At 44.2% G+C, this 19,343-nt stretch overlaps 1 protein-coding gene across 13 annotated transcripts in view; it reads right to left on the bottom strand.

Annotated features, from left to right (window-relative positions):
• Nucleotides 1-19,343, bottom strand: part of NCK2 (NCK adaptor protein 2) — a 148,824-nt gene that overhangs the window by 37,652 nt on the left and 91,829 nt on the right. For 12 of the 13 annotated variants that reach the window (XM_032419833.1, XM_032419839.1, XM_032419831.1 and 9 more), the window contains one exon: nucleotides 1,790-2,031. In XM_032419833.1, coding sequence (XP_032275724.1) covers nucleotides 1,790-2,015 — 226 coding nt within the window. In that variant the 5' untranslated portion in view covers nucleotides 2,016-2,031. The remainder of the gene's footprint in view (nucleotides 1-1,789; nucleotides 2,032-19,343) is intronic. The other variant, XM_032419840.1, reaches the window with a different exon arrangement.

The following is a 19,343-nucleotide window of genomic DNA, read 5'->3' as shown; positions in this document are numbered from 1 at the left end:
CCCCCAGCACCCAGCACCCAGCACCGGGAGGAGCTGGTGGAGTGAGGCTCCTCTGTGACGAGAGGCCCATAGTTCCCCAGCACACCAAGCAGATCACAACTCGAGAAAAAGTAGACACGGAGTGAGACATCTGGTTAATGGTTTCCATTTGAGGCTTTGTCTTTTCTCCTTCTACCAAGTAAAGGAAAAAAAAAATGACAAGGTATTCCAGGGAATTTCTAGATAGTTCGGAGTGCTTCCTTTGTCTTATTTCCCTTCCAATCATTTCATTCAATTTCCCAGTATTAAAAAATGGATAAGAAAGAAAACAAAACAAGTCAAGGATGTTCAGCAGGTCCCAAAGAAGGTACTTTGGTGGGCGAGAGGCTGAAATTGGAAAAAATAAATAAAATTAAGCTCAGGTATTTATCTGTTCATGCTAACTGCATTTCTGCCAAAGTTAATTAAGAGTTATAGGTAAAGGACAACAATGTTTCTTTCAAAGTGACTTGGGAAAAAAAAATTACAGGGGTATCAGGTTAGTGGAAAAAAGAATCAGACTGCTCATGCAAAATGAAATTTCTACATCAGCCTCAGAATCTGTCATAACTGGTGTGATTCATATTCAGGCCTGTGTCTCATTTCTCTTTCCACATCACAGAAATAACCTACGCCCTAATACAAAAACACTACCCAATAAATGAAGTCTTTAAGTGGATCTGAAGAGAGACTTAGTAAACTCTTCAAGATTGCATGAAATTTAAAACGACTATTTCGCAACACCCACTACATTCGGTGTATAATTTTCTTTCCAGTTTTCCCACTTGCTCCCTTCCCACCGCACATGAAACAAATCCTCCTGTTAAAAATAGAAAGGGAAAAGTCAAGTAAATGTAACACAGGTGATAATTTGACTTATTTCATAGCAAACTCTTAAATGATAACCAGCAGTCTCAGGTATGACCCACATTAGACTCATAAGGAGGCAACACCAACTTTTGCAAATGGCAGCTCGGCTCATCGTTCTTTAGCGAGGCCCTCACAGTTACTTCCCCACATCATCTGAAGCAGTCACTACTATAAGTACATCGGATATGCACACTAAGACAAGAGCGGACACCATTAACTTCAGGTGATTCAAGGTGGCCTGGGTCACGTTGGGATACAGGGCACGTGGGAAGAAAACCAGATGACGAACCGGCTGGGTTGAGCTCCCAACACTCCGCACCCGAGTGACCGATGCCAGCCTCTGGCACACACTGGTGCACGCCCACTGCCACCTGAGCTAACATTGGCCAGGACTGCGGTATGGGTGTCGTAAGTCTAGGAGAGGGGGAAAAAAATCCACCCGGTTCAAAGTGCTCTTTGCTCCTTCCCACTCTATGCATGAAGGCCACATGGACAGGGTTGTGTGAGACACAGAAGACCTGATGGGGTGACATGGGCAGAGCGGCTGACATTTCTGAAGGTGGTAATTGCACGTCAGGAACCTCCAGAATATTGATGTCAGGAGACAGAGACACATGCAGGGGTCCCCAACACGCCGAAGTGTCAACTTCCATAAGACTCCAGACTCTAGTATCTCCAGGAAAAGACAAACATGGTATTTCTCCACCGTGATCGCTTCATTTTCAGAGATTTAAAAAAAAGACAACTAGAAAGATGTCAACTTTAAAACAGACCTTTTTAAAAACACACACATGAACTAAAAAGATGAACGCTCTCCCCTCAAAAACGCAAGGCTTCCTTGCCTTCCCTCACAGGAAGTAGTTCAGCTCTAATCCGGGTCCTACCGAGTGGGCACACTCACCTAACGTGTCCTTCAGGTTCTTCACGAGGGAGCCCTTCTTCAGGCTGTTCTTCCTCTCCACGTAGTTGGACGGCACGTAGCCCGTCCGGTTGGCCGCGTTCCTCACCCGCCACCACGTCTTGGAGTCGTCCAGCAGCCATAGGCGCTCGTTTTTCTTGATGTCCAGCTCCTGGTCCTGCTGGGCAGTGTAGTCCCACTTTGCTATCACAATAACTTCCTCTGTCATCTTTCATGGAGTCCTTCTGCCAGCAAAACATTTGGAGATGCTCATTAGAGAACCAACCAAACACTTCATCCTGCGTATCAACTTGAAAAATTACGCATTGACAGCTTTTATTAAAACTTGGCAACCAGTTTCCTCCTGGGTCTTGAAATAACCTTAAGATGACCTTCTTTCAACAAGCTTCAGTATTTTGTTTAGAAACGGCAACCTAATAAAACAAATCCTCATTTTGTATACTGGGAAATCTGCCTGCTGTGCCAAAACCGAAAACAAACTTTCCAAAAATTCTAAGTAACAATGTCATAATTAAATGTGTTCACTTGATTAAGTAATGGCAGCTCCTTGTAGCTGCTATGTTTACATCCACTGTCTCAAGATATACTGAATTTTATGAACGCATTTAATGTACACACACACCCAAACTGCCCTTATAAATTAAAACTAAAATAAATGTGGTATCCTGGGTGGGCTCCTGAAACAGAAAAAGGAAATTAGTGGAAACAATGGTGAAATCTGAGTAAGATCTAGTTAATAGTAACACATACCAATGTTCATCCCTTAGTTTTGACAAATGTACCATGGCTGTGGGAGAGGTTAACACTAGATGGTAAACAGAGGGAAAGGTATATGGGGAATGCTCTGTACTATCTTTGCAATTTTTCTATACATGTAAAATTACTCTTGAGGGGCACCTGGGTGGCTCAGTTGGTTAAGCATCTGCCTTCGGCTCAAGTCATGATCCCAGGGTCCTTGGATTGAGCCCCACATTGGGCTCTCTGCTCAGTGGGAGCCTGCTTCTCCCTCTGCCTTTGCCCCTCCCCCCACTCATGCTTTCTCTCTCTCTCAAATAAATAAATAAAATCTTTAACAAAATAAAATAAAATTACTCTTGAAACCTGCACAAGGGTGTTTATAGCAGCTTCACTCATAATTGGCAAAATTTGGAAGTGATCAAGATGTCCTTCAGGAGGTGAATGAATAAACTGTGGTACATCCAGGTAATGGAATATTACTCAGTGATAAAAAGAAATGAGTTATCAAGCCATGAAAAGGCACTGCTAAGTAAAGAAGCAACTCTGTAAACGCCACCCACTGTCTCATTCTCACGAAGACCCTCTCCTTGATGAAACTTTAGTCAGGCTCCTCTGAATCCTCTTCCCAGACTAAGCCTCAACATCTATCTCTTCATGTCCCAATTTTACCATGAATCCTGCTAAGCTGGTTGAGCCAGAATCCTCCACTCTTACCCAGGGGATGCCTCATCGCCTGGCCTGCCTTCAGGAAGAATCCTGTCAGGTCAGTTTAGTCAGAATCCCTTCTTTACCCCTGATGTTTCCTCTCAGTAACCATCCATTCATCTATGGCCTACCTTACTCCCTGATAATGAACTCCTATTTTTCCTTCTTGTATTTAGAATTGAGCCCAAATGCAACTCCCTTGTAGTAATGCCTCTCAATAAAGTCTGCCTTACCCCTCTTTAAAAAGTGTCGTGGGGTACCTGGGTGGCTCAGTCATTAAGTGTCTGCCTTCGGCTCAGGTCATGATCCCAGGTTCCTGGGGTCAAGTCCCGCTGGGGCTCCCTGCTTAGCGGAAAGCCTGCTTTTCCCTCTCCCACTCCCCCTGTTTGTGTTCCCTCTCTCGCTGTGTCTCTCTCTCTCTGTCAAATAAATAAATAAATAAAATCTTTAAAAAATAAATAAATAAAATAAATAAAAAGTATCATGAATATTTTTCTCTTTAACAATGCCAACTGTATGACATTCTGGAAAAAGCAAAGCAATGGAGACAGTAAGAAGATCAGTGGTTGCCAGGGGTGATGGAGGAGGGACGAACAGGTGGAGCGTAAGATTTTTAAAGCTGTGAAACTGCTCTGTATGATACTTTAATAGTGGATACACGTCATTATACATTTGTCGAGACCCATAAAATATGCAACACCAAGAGTGAACCATATATAAGATCATCCCAAAATACAAAGTTTATTAAAACAAGAAATAAATATAGTATATTATACATCTAGTTAAGTCAGTTCTGGAAGTAATATATAGCAAAGGCATAACTGAATGACTAAAATGAATATAGTTATCAACTATGTCAGCAGCTCCCTATTTTTTAGGTACAAGATGGCCCAGTATTTTTTCCAGCAGAAAAATTCAATATTCAGTCCTTCAACTGACTAGGCTTCCTTAAAACTTGGAAGGAAGGGATAATGGAAAGACTCTTGACTAAAACCCTCCTCCCCTCTGACAGAGACAATTTCTCATTACCTTCTAGGGATGACTTTAGGATGATAGAGGGAACCAATGTGCACTGACTCCACGGAAGCACGAATACCATTTTTAAATAACATGACACTTTCTACTAGATGCTAAAGAGACTTATAAATAATACATGTTCTCCTGTTTCTTGAATTAACTTCCAAATTTAGAGATAACAAACCTTTCAGGAAGGAGGAAATATTTAATAATCCTTATGCATAATGTATGTGACATCCAAGAGGACAGAGTTTACACAATGCTTATTTCCAAACTGTAGACCATTTTGTTACATACTTTTGGGAAATCTCCAGTCCATACTATGTATCTCTCTCTCTCCTGACCTTTCTGTCAGGGTTAAACTTTTTGAAGTCATAAAGGCAGTTTTTCTTTCTTTTTTTTTAATAATAATGAGAGCAGTAATAGGATTGGGGCTCAGAGAATATCCCATTTGAATACCAGGTTAGTTTCTTAATTACACAGTTTTCAAGAGAGTTTTTATTTATTTATTTTTTTTTTATTTTTTTTAAAATTCTTATTTATTTATTTGACACAGAAAGAGAGAGAGACAGCAAGAGAGGGAACACAAGCAGGGGGAGTGGGAGAGGGAGAAGCAGGCTCCTGGCTGAGCAGGGAGCCCGATGCGGGGCTCGATCCCAGGACCCTGGGATCACGACCTGAGCCGAAGGCAGACGCTTAACGACTGAGCCACCCAGGCACCCCAAGAGAGTTTTTAACAAGACCAGCCCATCACATAAGGCCAATCAGAGCAATTTATTACTTTCCTGCGTGATTTAACTGCATGAACAGCAGTTAAGTAAGGAGCTAGCCAGGCAGGGTATGCTTCAGTGTATACTGACATCACTGGGAGCTTAAACACATATGGTGTCTGGGCTCTACCACAGACCAATTATATCAGAATCTTGAGGAGTGAGGTCTGAGCATCAGGTTTTTACAGTTCATCCTTCTGACAGGCCTTAGAAGGGAAAAACCAAGTAAGAGGGAACTGAGTCACAAAATGCCACCGCAGGATGCTTTCCTTGGGTTGTTAGACCTGTGTATGATCACAAGAATTTTGAGTGTGTGATGGGTACCTGACGCAGGTCAACTCGTTTAATCTCCAGAACACCCACCTTTCAGGGAGGTGTTATCTTTTAGGAGACTGAGGATCACAGAGATTAAGTGACGTGCTGAATAACAGAATCGGGATCTGAGCCCCGGTCTGTGGACTCCCAAATCTGTGCTCATGTGCCCCCTTCTGGGGTAGGTGGCTGGGTGAGGGTCTAATGTGTGACCTGCATTTTGATGGGCTTATTCCAACCCAGGAAATCTAGGATGAAAATTAAAAGTTCCCTCGCACCGAGAAATTGATAGCAATGGGTGTCAAACCTATTCTAATTGACTTATGACAACTTCCCGTCAATATAAAAACTTCACGAGGCCAGCCAATCAATAACTGCCTCACTCCAGGGAAGTCAGCCAATCAATAGGTGCTTTGCCCCAGTGCTTCAAAGAGCTAGCCAATCAACAACCAGCTCACCCCAATGGAGTCCGCCAATCAACAACCGCCTCACCCCAATGGTAATAGAGTCCACCAATCAATAAACGCCTTACTCCAGTGCTTCGGAATGTTAGCCAATCAACAGCAGTCCCAATGGAAAGAAGACGAGAAAGGAGTAAAAGCAGGGGCGATGGAAAGAGGTGATGCTGAACCAGGTACATGGCAGGAAACCGGGATGTGGGGCAAAGGGAAAGGAGGCTGATTTCAGTCTTAGAAGATGGGAAGGATTGGGGAGGGGGAGCGGCAGTGGAGGCAGAGGGGGGCTCTCCAAGCCAGAAAGGTGTGAGCAAGAACCAGAGGGTAGAACACATTACTAAGCAAAAGAATTAAGAATAAATGACTCCAGAAAGTCATTTAAAATAAAAAGTAAACAGAAAATGTATCTCTGGATTTTTTTTTTTTGTAAGTTTTTAATTCCAGTTAACAGACACTGTAATATTAGTTTCAGGTGTATGATACAGTGATTCAACACTTCCATACAACACCCAGTGCTCATGACAACTGCACTCCTTAATCCCCATCACCTATCTCCCCCATCTTCCCACCCACCTCCCCTCTGGGAACCATCAGTTTGTTCTCTGTTAACAGTCTGTTTCTTAGTTTGCCTCTCTCTCTCTTTATTCCCCTTTGCTTGTTTTGTGAAATCATTTGGTATTTGTCTTTCTCTGACTGACTTATTTCACTTAGCATTATACTCTCTAGATCCAGCCATGTTATTGCAAATGGCAAGAGTTCACTCTTTATGGCTGAGTAATATTCCATTGTATGTATATACCACATCTTCCTTATCCATTCATCAGTCGAGGGGACACTTGGGCTGCTGCCATAAGTTGGCTATTGTAAATAATGTAAATAACCTAGGGTGCACGTACCCCTCTGTATTAGTGTTTCTGTATTCTTTGGCTCAATACCCAGTAGTGTGATTGCTGAATCATATGGTAGTTCTATTTTTAACTTTTTGAAGAACATCCATACTGTTTTCCACAGTGGCTGTACCGGCTTACATTCCCACCAACAGTGCAAGACAGCTCCTTTGGATATCCTCTGGTTTTGTTTTTTGTTTTCGTTTCTTTTTTTTTAAGCCATTTCAATGTGAAGTTCAGTACCCTTCCCCCACCCCGCACATCACCCTGTATCCCAGCAGAGGTTTCATCTTTCTTTTCTTTGCCAACACAGGTTGGAAAAGCCACCTGGAGGCCCATCTGGAGGGAACTGCAGGTTGGCCAAGAGTTCAAATTCCACCCCTTTGGCTCAGGGGCCCAACAGGAGGCCATGTTAGTTTCAGTGAAGAGTCAGTTGCCTCAGCATGTAGGATATATTGGAATAGAAAGAGATGCAGCTGAATCAAGATTATTCCATAATAAAATTAGATTTAATTTTCTAATAGCAAAAAGCCTTAACAGAAGAAAGTCTGAAAAAGTACACTCTAACTGCTGAATATTAAGTGAGACAGTATTCTGATTTAGTCTAAGAATCACAGAGGTCAGATCCCAAGAATTATGCACATTTATCACTCCAGCTTAGGCAGTTCAAGAATCTCATTTTTGCCTTTGTTAACTATAGCTAATTAAGTCATCATGTAGGTCTAACCTACAGAAAGAAGAGCCACATATTTGATATTATACAGACAGATCCTATCTTAGATGTCCTGTGGCCACTCTAGAATAGAGCTTAGCAAGAACCTCATGTCATATTGGATAAAAGAAATCCTCAAGGAACCTAGCAAACAAAGCTGCTTTTTCAAGATTTAGGTGGGAGAAGATTAAAAAAAAAAAAAAAGGTCTAGAATAGCTATAAAAACTTTCTTGGCTCAAAAGTTTTCCCTAATTGCTAAAATAACATCGACCCTATTCTAGGACCCTATTTTCTTTCTAAAAACAATCCTGTTAACTGCATTTTGCTGGGTTATGGTGGGGTTACATACTACTCATAACAGCCCGGGTTCCTCCAACACCCCAAAATGATCATAGGTGTTTCCAGAGAGGTCTCCGGGACAAACCTGAGCCACTCGGTCCTAATGACAAAGAGAAGACATGAGTCAAGGGGCTGGGATTCTAAGCTTAGCTAAACCACGTTTAGGTCCACCGAAGAGTTCAGCTTATTCTGTAAAATGGGAATAACAGTACTTGCCCGGCCTCACAAGAATAGTCTTAATGCTCAGGAGAAGCAGGATAATGTAGTGTTTAAGAGGGTGAGGTCTGGTGTCATACAGACATGGGTTGGAGTCCTGCTCTGCCATGTTAGCCCAGCTGCCTCTCGTACAACATGGGATAATAAGAGTACCTCACTTGGGAGCTTGTGAAAAAAGCCCTAAGCACACTCTCCAGCACAGAAAAGACTCAAGAACAGGAGGGGCGCCTGGGTGGCTAAGTTGTTGGGTGTCCGCCTTTGGCTCAGGTCATGATCCCAGGGTCCTGGGATCGAGCCCTGCATCAGGCTCCCTGCTCAGCAGGAAGCCTGCTTCCCCTTCTCCCACTCCCTCTGCTTGTGTTCCCTCTCTTGCTGTGTCTCTGTCAAATAAATAAATAAAATCTTTAAAAAAAAAAGAATAGGAGCCACAGGGTACAGAAGATATATTTATATACAATAGAATATTTCTCAGCCATAAAAAAGAATGAGATCTTGCCATCTGCGACAACATGGATGGGCCTAGAGGGTATTATGCTAAGTGAAATAAGGCAGGGAAAAAGAAAACCATATGATTTCATGCGTATGTGGAATCTATAAAATCTAGAAAACAAAACAAACAAACAAACAAACAAACACAGACTCTTGAATACAACTGGTGGTTGCCAGAAGGGAAGTCAGTAGGAGAAGGGACAAAATCGATCAAAGGGATTAAATGGTACAAACTTTCAGTTATAAAATAAACAAGTCACGGATAAGTACAGCATAGGAATATAGTCGATAATATTCTAATACTGTTTTATGGTGAGAGATGGTGACTACACTTATCGTGGTGAGCACTGAGTCATGTACAGAATTGTCGAATCACTATGTTGGACCCCAGAAACTAACATAACATTGTATGTCGATTATGCTGCAAAAAAAAAAAAAGAAAAAAGAATGAGAATTACAGTCATAATTAAAACTCTCTGTACACTGCAGCATACTTTACAAAGGTAAGGTGGGGCTATGTTCTAGTGCCTCCTTCCTTCAGTCAGTCAGGATTCCCTGAGCACTTCCTATGCAGCATTCTTCCAAGGCGGACCTGGGTGTCTGCTCTCTTGTGAGTCAAGCCCGAGGCACAAGGAGCACCTCCACAGAGACACGACCCCTGACCTCCCCATCTAAGGCAGTATCACTGTTCGGGCCTCTCCTGTCCCGAGGTCATTTAGTGGACAGCTTACTGCTTTACTTCCTGACCAGTGCCACCTGAGATTGCCTGTCTGCCTATTTACTGTCTGGGAGGTCCCACGGTGTGACAGCGGCTGTTTGGGCTTTAGCTGCCTGCTGTGATGGGACGCTCAAGCATAGGGCATACTGATAATTCAAGGGTAATATACATCTGCCTCCTGGGACATGGCTCAGGCAACTGAGTGTCCGCCTCTTGGTTTCGGCTCAGGTCATGATCTCAGACCCTCAGCACAGAGTGCGCTTGAGATTCTCTCCCTCTCCCTCTGCCCCTCCCCTCTACACTCTCTCTCTAAATAAAAATAAATCTTAAAAAAAAGAAATTAAAGAAATACACACACACAGACACACACACACACACACAATCTGCCTCATTTACCCTTCTACCAACAAACCAATTTAGCCCACTGCAGAAAAGACCAGAGTCACAGAGCTTTAAAAGACTGCCAATCCCACTTTGCAATATAAACCTTACATGGACAGAATAGAATTTCTTGAACTTAAGTCAAAACACATAGGTAGATAAGTAGACAGAGCAAAACGGTGTAGCTTTTTACCCCTAGAAAATTAACTTGGAATTTCAGAAAAATATGTATGTTCACACGTGGAATATAAACCTATCAAAATATATGTCTATGGGCAAACAAATGTAGAGAGTAATCATGTAGGAAAAGAAATTAAGACTATGTGAAAAAAATTATTGCCCTCCCTACCTTGATTTTTAACATACAGTCTGAATTAGTCAAATAATATAATCTAGTTCACTATGGGTCTAAAGGATTTTTTTTCCTTTTTAATATTTCATGCCTTCATTGCAGTCAACCAATTATTATGGAAATTCACTCAAATACAGGCTTTTAGCAGATGAGGTAAGAAAGAATGAGAGCCCCCCCAAAGGTATCGCGAACCTAGTATCTACAAACCTGCGAATGTGTTAGATTACATGGCAGAGGGTAATTAAGGGTGCTCATCAGCTCATTTTGAGAAGGGGAGATTATTCTGGATGGCCCCGTGGGCCCAAGGCAATCACTAAAGTCCTTATCAGCAGGAGGAGGCGGAAGTCAGAAAGTTGGAGACGCTGCACTGCTTCATTTGAAGACACAGGAAGGCACTGTGAGCCAAGGTAAGAAGGCAGCTCTAGATGCTGGAAAAGGCAAGGAGCAGATTCTCCCTCAAAGCCTCCAGAAGGAACACAGCCCCGCCAAAACCCTGATTTTAGCCCTGTGAGCCCAGGGATTGGATTTCTGACCTCCAGAAATGTGAAGAGGATAAGCCTGGGCTGCATTAAGCCACCGAGTGTGTGGCGAGACTCGCCACAGCAGCCAACAGCAAACCCACGCAGTGAGTAATTATGCTAAGGTCGGTCCAAAAAGGGAACACCTTCTACGTTTTCCCTCCTGAATTACAATGTCTTTGTCCCTTGGTGTCTATCTTTAAAAATAGTACATTTGCATTAAGGAGATCTACTCAAAGAAAGAGTCCCAGAAGCAACTGAGATACCTTATAACTTCCTTATTAAAGTTTCAAGTTGTGCTGTAGATAAAAGACTCGCCAGATGCCAACTAATTTGACAGGAGTTGGCAGGAACCTGTGGTATCCTGTGGGGGAACAGAAAGGCCAGTTGGTGGCTTTTTACAAGCAGGATCACTAATTACAGCTAATACACTTCCATTTTAAGTAGGACACAATATGGAATCCAGTGGCTGTTCCAACTCTCAGTAAGTTAATTAAGCCATGACAAGAGTCAAGGTCCTTCTACTTCCCCAAGGCACACAAATACACTACATGTAAAAGAGAAAATAAGTAACAGCGTGAGGCTCACTGCACCTTTATTCCACAGAGGGGGAGAAGTGCCAATACAAGCTGCCAACGGAGTGGTGGAGGGGTGCACGGTCGTGCGTGAGCAATGCCATCCACCTTGTCCCCGCACAACACTGCTGTGTATGCGCTAGCTCATCAAATGTTTACAGCAACCTTCTGAAATAGAAGTTATCTACAGATATATTCAATGAATGATCATCCCGGGGCATAATTAAATAACCTATCCAAATCCACAAGGCTGTGAAGGGCCTGGGCGGGGATTTGAAGCCTAAGCTTTATATCCATTATCCTCCACGGCCTGGGAGTGTTTGCTGGCAGCAGAATTTTGCAGCATGGCTAAAGAAAGAAATTCCAAGGGCAAGGTAGATACTGATACATAAGAACCAAATTTCAATTTCTTTTTGATAAATTGGTAAGTGAAAATCCTAAGGGAGAAAGAGACAGGAGCTCCCAGTCTTCCAGGTGCGATCCAGGAAGGCCCTGTTGGCTTTTTAATATCCCACTGGAGGAGGGGTAAAGGCAGACTAAACCAGATGCAAGGGAAGTTTCCCGGTTCCCAAACACAAAGTTGAAGAGCTCAGTTCCTCCCCTGGTGCAGGAGCAGGTCCACTGGTACTACTGTCACCCCGAGCAGATGGCCACCTCCCTGCAGCTGCTCCTGCTAAGCATGGCGGAACGGGACAGGGCTGAGGCTTCCAATGCACTAAGAGCCAGGTGGGTTATTTTGGAAAAGGTCTTTTTTATCATTTGTTGCTAATTTTACTGGATCATAGAGCCTGTGGCCTGTAAAGTCTCTGAATTTGCAAAGGTTTCCTTTGTGATTATTCCTCTCCAGCTGGAGAAGGCCAGGGTTTGAAATGCAGTCTTAGCACCAACCAGGCAGGTGACGTTGGAAGAAGTTGCCTAACTTCTCTGACCTCCATGGCTGTGTTTGTCGACGGGGTTGGGGCTTCTGTGAGGACGAAATGACACAATCCACAGGAAGTACCCTCTACCTGGTCCATGCTGGATACATGGTAGACATTCTTGCTCCCCCTACATCATGTGATGCCAAATCACAAGACTTGCTAGACTTCAGTGTAGCCTTTACAGGGATTCAAAAATACATTACCCTAGATTATGATAGTGTCATTTAAAAAGAGTGAGAGAATCTAAAATAACAGTAAGACCCAATGCTCTAGGGTAGTGTCATAAAATTGAGATGCCATAGCGCCATCAATCCTATTTTGGAGTTTTACCAAGAGGTCCCAATGGGTCTTGGGTACACCCCGGCTCCCAAGGTGGCTAATACGAATGATAAGAGCTTGCATTCAGCCTAGAGAGAATTTTCATGTGTCCACAGTACTTATCACAATACATTTTATAGAAAGTTGGTGTAGCCAAGTTATTTCCAAAACATAACTTTTTTTTAAAGATTTTATTTGAGAGAAAGAAAGAGAGACAGCGAGCTCATGAGAAGGGGGAGGGGCAGAGGGAGAAGCAGACTCCCCGCTGAGCTGGACGTGGGGCTCCCAGAGTCTCGGGATCATGACCTGAGCCAAAGGCAGACACCCAACCAACCGAGCCACCCAGGCGCCCCTCAAAACATAAATTTAAAGTATTTGTTGAGGTTTATTCCAGAGCACCAGCCAGTGAAACAATACCCAAGACAGGGGGTCACTGGCTTTTTCTTCTCCTCCTCTTCTGCTGCTCCCCCCTGGTGCTCCTGGCCCCTTTCCCACCCCCAGAGCTCTGCAAGCAAGCTCCCTTCCCACTGCGGGCCCCAGGGCTCCTGCTCCCAGGCTGCTATTCCTGGGGCTGTAGGCTCTGCGGCACACCAGCATTTCTCCCTCCCCACAGGGCTTGTCCTCATGACCCAGAGCAGCACTGACCACTTTTTAAAGCCTGATTACAGTAAGTATTAGCAGAAGCTCAAGCACACAATCTGCCACATGACTTAAAAATTGTGGTAAAATACACTTAACATAAAATTTACCATTTTAACTAATTTTAAGGGTACAGCTCAGTGGCATTAAGTACATTTACACTGTTGCACAACCTCCATCTCCAGAACTTTCTCGTCTTCTAAAACTGAAACCAGGCACCCATTACACACTAGTTTCCCCACCCGCCCCAAGCAACCACCATTCTACTTTCTGTCTCTATGGATGTGACTACTCGTGCAAGTAGAATCATACAGTGTTTGTCCCTTTTGTGCCTGGCTTATTTCACTCAGCATAAAGTCCTCAAGGTTCATCTACGTTGTAGCAAGTGTCAGAATTTCCTTCCTTTTTAAGCCTGAAAAATATTCCATTGTATGTATCAACCACTTCCACCTCTTGATTATTATGAATCACACTGCTGTGAACGTGAATGGGCAAATATTTCTCCAAGAAATTAATTAATTAATTAATTAATTAATTCTTTGGGGTATGTACCCCAAAGTGGATTGGATCATATAGTAATTCTATTTTAGTTTTTTTGAGGGGCCTCCATCCTGTTTTCCAAAAAGCCAGCACCATTTTCCATCCCCACCAGCAGTGCACAAAGGTCCCAATTTCTCCACATCCTCACCGATATGTGTTATTTTGTTTTGTTGACAGAAGCCATCCTAGAGGGTGTGAGGTACACATAATTTCTTAAGTGAACCTTCTTTTACTGGATCCTGAAGAGGATTTGTTAGTGGATGGCAATTCTCCAGAAAAGGAAAGTTTTATACTTTATAATTCATCTCGGGCTTTCTGCTGTACCCCCTCCCCATCCTTTTTTTTTTCTTTTTAAGTGAACACTATTAATTTTTTTTTTTTAAAGATTTTATTTATTCATTTGACAGAGAGAGAGAGAGCGCACAGCAGGGGGAACAGCAGAGGGAGAGGGAGAAGCAGGCTTCCCGCAGAGCAGGGAGCCTGATGTGGGGCTCGATCCCAGGACCCTGGGATCATGACCTGAGCCGAAGGCAGACGCTTAACGACTGAGCCACCCAGGCGCCCCTAAGTTAACACTATTAATTTATCCTTACTACCAGGATCAGACACTCCCCAAATTGAACCATATTAAGAAAAATACCTTAAAATGTGAGTTGGCAGGAGTTCATCACCAAGCAGCTAATTTTACTATGTGAAATGCCTGGATACAACCAGAATTCCAAAGACCAGACTAAAAGTCAATACGACTCATTAGTGCCTCGGAAATTTTCCAGAAGAAATAGAATTGGGAGTTCTGTTGCTTTAGTAGAATCTGGGAAGTGTTATTTTTTACACTATTTTTAGACATAATTTACCACTCAGGCCCTGAGAGTATCCATTTTGCTAACCTTTGCTAACTGTTCTCGGTTTCTGCATGAGCCTCTTAGACATTCATCACGCTGAGAAGCAGGTTATGAACGTTAAGGCCTGAGTACCATCATTTTGGAGACTCACGGTCAATGTAATAAGCCAATTTCATTATACAGTATTAATTGTAAAACACATGGAATTCCAAACACCTGCACTGGACTTGGATCCAACAAACACCACCTTGCACTGACCTGGAAGACATCACAGTAACAGGGTCATGAGACAAAGGAGAGCAATGGCAAAATACCCCCCCCCAAAAAAGCAGACTCATAAAGGCAGAGCAGGGAAGTGGTTGCCAGTGGATGGGAAAGCGGGAGAAATGGAGAGAGGTTGGAAAAAAGGATGAAAGCTTTTTAACTGTAAGATGAATAAGGTCAGACATACCCTGTAAAACACAGTGACTACAGTTGATAACAGTGTACTGGATAACTGAAATTTGCTAAAAGAGAACTTAAATGTTCTCACCAAAACAAGAAATAAATACATGATGTGATGGATTTTTAAATTAACATCTAGGTGGGGAGAAGCCTTTCACAATGTATACGGTAAATCACCACGATGCACACTTAAAATATCTTATAATTTTATTTGCCAATTATACATCAATAAAGCTGATAACGAAAAAAAGAAAAATACTCATCTAAGAAAATGGACATTGATGGCTTTGGCAAAATCTGACCCTCCGTTACCACGCCAAGGGAGTGTGAAGTATTTTCAGACAACGCATACCCACTGCTCCCAAAGTAGACACATAGTCATCAATCACCATTTTTAGGGGTTTATTAGGCCTTGCTATTTTTTCCCCACAAAAGTAACTGTTATAAGTTCAATATCTATTTCATAAACATATCAAAATGTAAATGTCATGAGCTTCCTCGGTTTCCTAATGAATTCAGCTACGCTAATCAATACCTGACCTTCTTTCTGACCACCTTATTATTCACAATCCTCTGCCTAATTCTGAAACACACACGAGTGAAACAAGCAGCACAGTGATTTTAAAAACACTATAATATCAAGGTCTCAACATTCAAATATAATTAAGCTGCCAAAATCATTTTAGTTCTTCAGATATGCAAGGTTTATGCCCACAGTCCCAAGTATTCTATGTTTTCAATTTTCCTATTTAATGGGGGAAGAAAAATTACAGAAAGCCCTTCCGTACCTAGGCCAGGGGATGGGGAGCTTCACCCATCATGCTGAGGACACAGCCTGGCCCAGGTCAGGTACCCAGTACATGGGAAGGGATTCTGGCTACTCTGGTTTTTTACTCACTACACATATACAACTACAAATGCTTTTGTAAAGATACTGATGTTTATTCCAAACGTGCAACTCTTTTAAGGATGCCTTGGGGCACCTGGGTGGCTCAGTTGGTTAAGAGTCTGCCTTCGGCTCAGGTCATGATCTTGGGGTCCTGGGATCGAGCCCCGCATCAGGCTCCCTGCTCAGCGGGGAGTCTGCTTCTCCCTCTGCCTCTGCCCCTCCCCCCCGCACCTTCTCTGTCTCTCTCACTTGCGTGCGCTAATACATAAAATCTTGGGAAAAAAAAGGATGTCTTTCCTAACATTTAAGAAAACAGAAGGAGGAAATAAGAATTTCTAACATCCATGCCTGATTTTTTGAAATAAATTTTATTTTTTAGAATGGTTTCAGTTTTCCCTACTATTAACAGACTACATTAGAATGGTACATTGGGACAATTAATAAACCAACATTGATACCTTATTAACCAGAGTCCATATTTCATTTGGATGCCCTTAGCTTTTACCTAATACTCTTTTTTAAAATCCACAATCCTGCCCAGAAGACCACATTACATTCAGTCCTCATGTCTCCTCAGGCTCCTCTTGGCTGTGACAGTTTCTCAGACTTGGCTCGTCTTGATGACCTGTCCAAGTTCTGAGGGAGACTTGTCTTCTGTAGAACGTCCCTCGGCTGGGATGTGTCTGGTGTGTTTCTCCTCATGGGAGCGGTGTTAGTGGTTTGGGGAGGAACAGCACAGAGGCAAAGTGCCGTTTCCATCACATGGGATCAAGGGGAGATACTACCCACATGACTCATCACTGGTGATGTTGACCTGGCTGCGGTGTGTCTGTCAGGTCTTCCCACTTCTGAGTCATTCTGTCTCTTCTCCACATTGGGCTGTTGGGAAGGACACCTCTAAGCAAAGTCCACCCTCGGGTGGGGCTTCCGCTCCATCTCCCCTCAAAGAGGTGGTGTATTCCACACAGGAGACTGGTCTCTCTTCCCCTGGTTTAAAATCCATTCATTTATTTTTATCAGTGTAGACTCATATAGATACTTTATGCTTTGGGCCACAATCCTGGATTGCTTATTTATTTAGTGGCTCAAACTGTTCTAACTAACTCTGGCTGCTGGGACCTCTTTCAGCTGGCTCCTGTGTTCCTTTGCTATTCCACCATCACTGTGAGTTTGTGAGTGTGTGTGTGCGTTCTGAGTACAGCCTCATGTTCCGGCATCACGAGGTGCTCCAGGCTCGTCCTGTACGTCCTGCCCCAGGCCCAGAACCAGTACGTCTGACTTCACAGTAACCAGCAGTACCTACATCCCACTTCGTGCGCATTTTACTGACTCTAGCCCAGCTCGTGGATCACAGAACTGTTGAAGAAAGTGAAGAAGCCATTCTGTGGGATGGCTGCTGTCTAGTTTTGACTAGCCTTCCCTCCTGCTAAGCAGTGCGGTTAACAATGCCTCTCCCTGATTCCTAACGTACCTGTCACTGTGTCTGCCCTGCTGACTATCCCCATCCCCTTCTCCCACTGCCTGCTTCCCCTACAGCCTTGGCTGGGTCCCATCCCCCATCCTCACTAAGCAGGCCTCTCCCTGATCCCAGCTACAGTCTGCCGTACGTACTTCATGCTACCACAAGTGTAATTATTTTTACCCTTGACTTAGGTGAGCCAAAACTTGGAAAGAGATGTCCAGAGCACCTCAAGAGATCCCAGTTGCTATAAATCAGGGCTCTGACAGGTCCCAAGGGGGCATTTAGAAAACTGTGGATGCACCTACCCTCCCCCGCCCCACGGCAGCTGGAGGTGCTGCAGAGGTGCTCACAACCTGCCGACCAGTCCCACTTCACACTTCTGATCACTGGCCCAAGCAAGCCCTGGGTGCTGCCCAGCAGCTCGCTCCAGGTCCTATGTGAATTCCCTCCCTTGGTCTGTAAGGGGTCTGTTTCAGATCTTCCTTCTCCCTCCACAAATATCCCCCGCCCCTTCTGCAGTCTCAGGTGAGGAATGACCTTGCCTCATACTTCATTGAGAGAAACAGAAGCAGTCAGAAGGAAATGCCTACCTGTGCCTGTGAACGCACCACTTGTCCCTTTTGTTCCTGGGGGAAGCATCTGGGCAGCTTCCAGAGGCCCGTCCTCCTCTGTGCACTGGACGCTACCCCTCTGCCCCTGGAGGAACCTGCACCTCTAGTCAGTAGTGCCCCCTCCACTGTGTCATGAGTACTCTCCTCCCTTCTGGATCATCTTACCTGCACGCTGACAGCTGACACTGTCCATCAGCCCTTTCTTGAGCGCATCCCTGACTGCCCCCTCTCAGTCTCCCTGCTGGCTCCTACTTTGTTTCGGACACAGAGATGCAGCAGTAGCCAGGCTGTCTGGGGGCTCCTACTCCATCTGCTTGCCACCTGGATGATTCCGTCCATCCTCCTGGCTCTGAGCGCCATCTTGATGCAGGTCGCTTCCAAAAGTAAGTCTTCACCCCTGCTCTTGCCCCTCAATGCCAGACTCTTCCACCCAAGTGCCTACATCCACCTGAATGTCTAATGTGGTCCTCAAACTGCACACGCCCGAAGACAACTCTTCATTCTCCCCACCAGAAACAAAAAAGTCAACAACAACAAAACCCTCCTGTGTCTCCCACAGTGTTCCCTTCTGAGTAAATGACCTAAAAGACAACCATTCATCCAGTTGCTCATCAAGCCAAAGCTCTTAGAGCCATCCTACAGCCTCTTCTCACGCACCACCCACCCCACTCAGCTGACCCCTGCAGGCTCACCTTTGAAAAATGTCTCCAATCCAACCACTCCTCACCCCCTCTACTGCCCTGCTCCAAGCCAGCAGACCCTCTTGCCTGTGCCTTTCTCCTAACTGGTCTCTCTGGGCCCACCCCTCCCTGCAACGCCACTGTTGCCCTAACGACAGTGATTTGTGTCACTCCTTTGTCCAAACCTTACTACAGCTTCCCATCACGTCATAACAGAATCCAGAGCCTTTACAAAGGCCTCAAACAACTTGATCTTGGGCCCTTTTCCTCCATGCTCGTATCCTCCTGCCCCTCACACTTTGCTGTTCCTCAGAACCACCAGGCGAGCTCTTGCCCGCAATGCCGTTACCCAGATATCTGCAGCCTCTCTGTCCAAACATGCCCTCCCTCGCCCTGCTCTCCCTCTCCCCTATCCCATCCCTGATTCAATCCAACTCTCTGCCAAGCCCCGCCAGCCCCATCTTATCTAACACAGCTGCTGCGTTCCCTCCATCCCCTCACGCTGTTTTCTTATTTCCCTGGCATTTCCCAGGAGTACTTCATGCATGTCTTTATTGATTAATTGTCTATTTTCTCCCACTGAATATAATTTGTTGAGGACAAGGACTTTGTGTCCTTGTAAACAGAGCGCTTAGGCAGGCCTGAGCCGATGCGTGTCCCCAGCAAGCGTCTGAAGGAGTGAGTGGATGAATGGCCCATGGATGCTCTTTATCAGTAGCTGTGGACGGCCTCCACCAGAAGAATCCCCTCGTGGGTATGAGATACTGAAAGGCTGCTGTGTCCTATACTGAAGTCCTGGTTTGCAGTTTGAGTCACATTTAAGATGCTTCATCTGAGACATTCTCACTCCTTGAGATAGCCATTGTTATTCTACATAATAAGGGCTCTTGACTCATGATGGAAGCCATAGAAGAATTCCAATTAAAATTTTAAATGTTATACTATTCAGCTACTTTGAGTAAAAGGATAAAAGTACATGGAATAGACATAAGTATTCATGAAATGCA

The sequence above is a fragment of the Phoca vitulina genome, unplaced genomic scaffold, assembly GCF_004348235.1.
Source record: "Phoca vitulina isolate PV1807 unplaced genomic scaffold, GSC_HSeal_1.0 scaffold22, whole genome shotgun sequence".
Taxonomy (NCBI): domain Eukaryota; kingdom Metazoa; phylum Chordata; class Mammalia; order Carnivora; family Phocidae; genus Phoca; species Phoca vitulina.
This window is presented reverse-complemented; position numbering and strand designations above follow the sequence as displayed.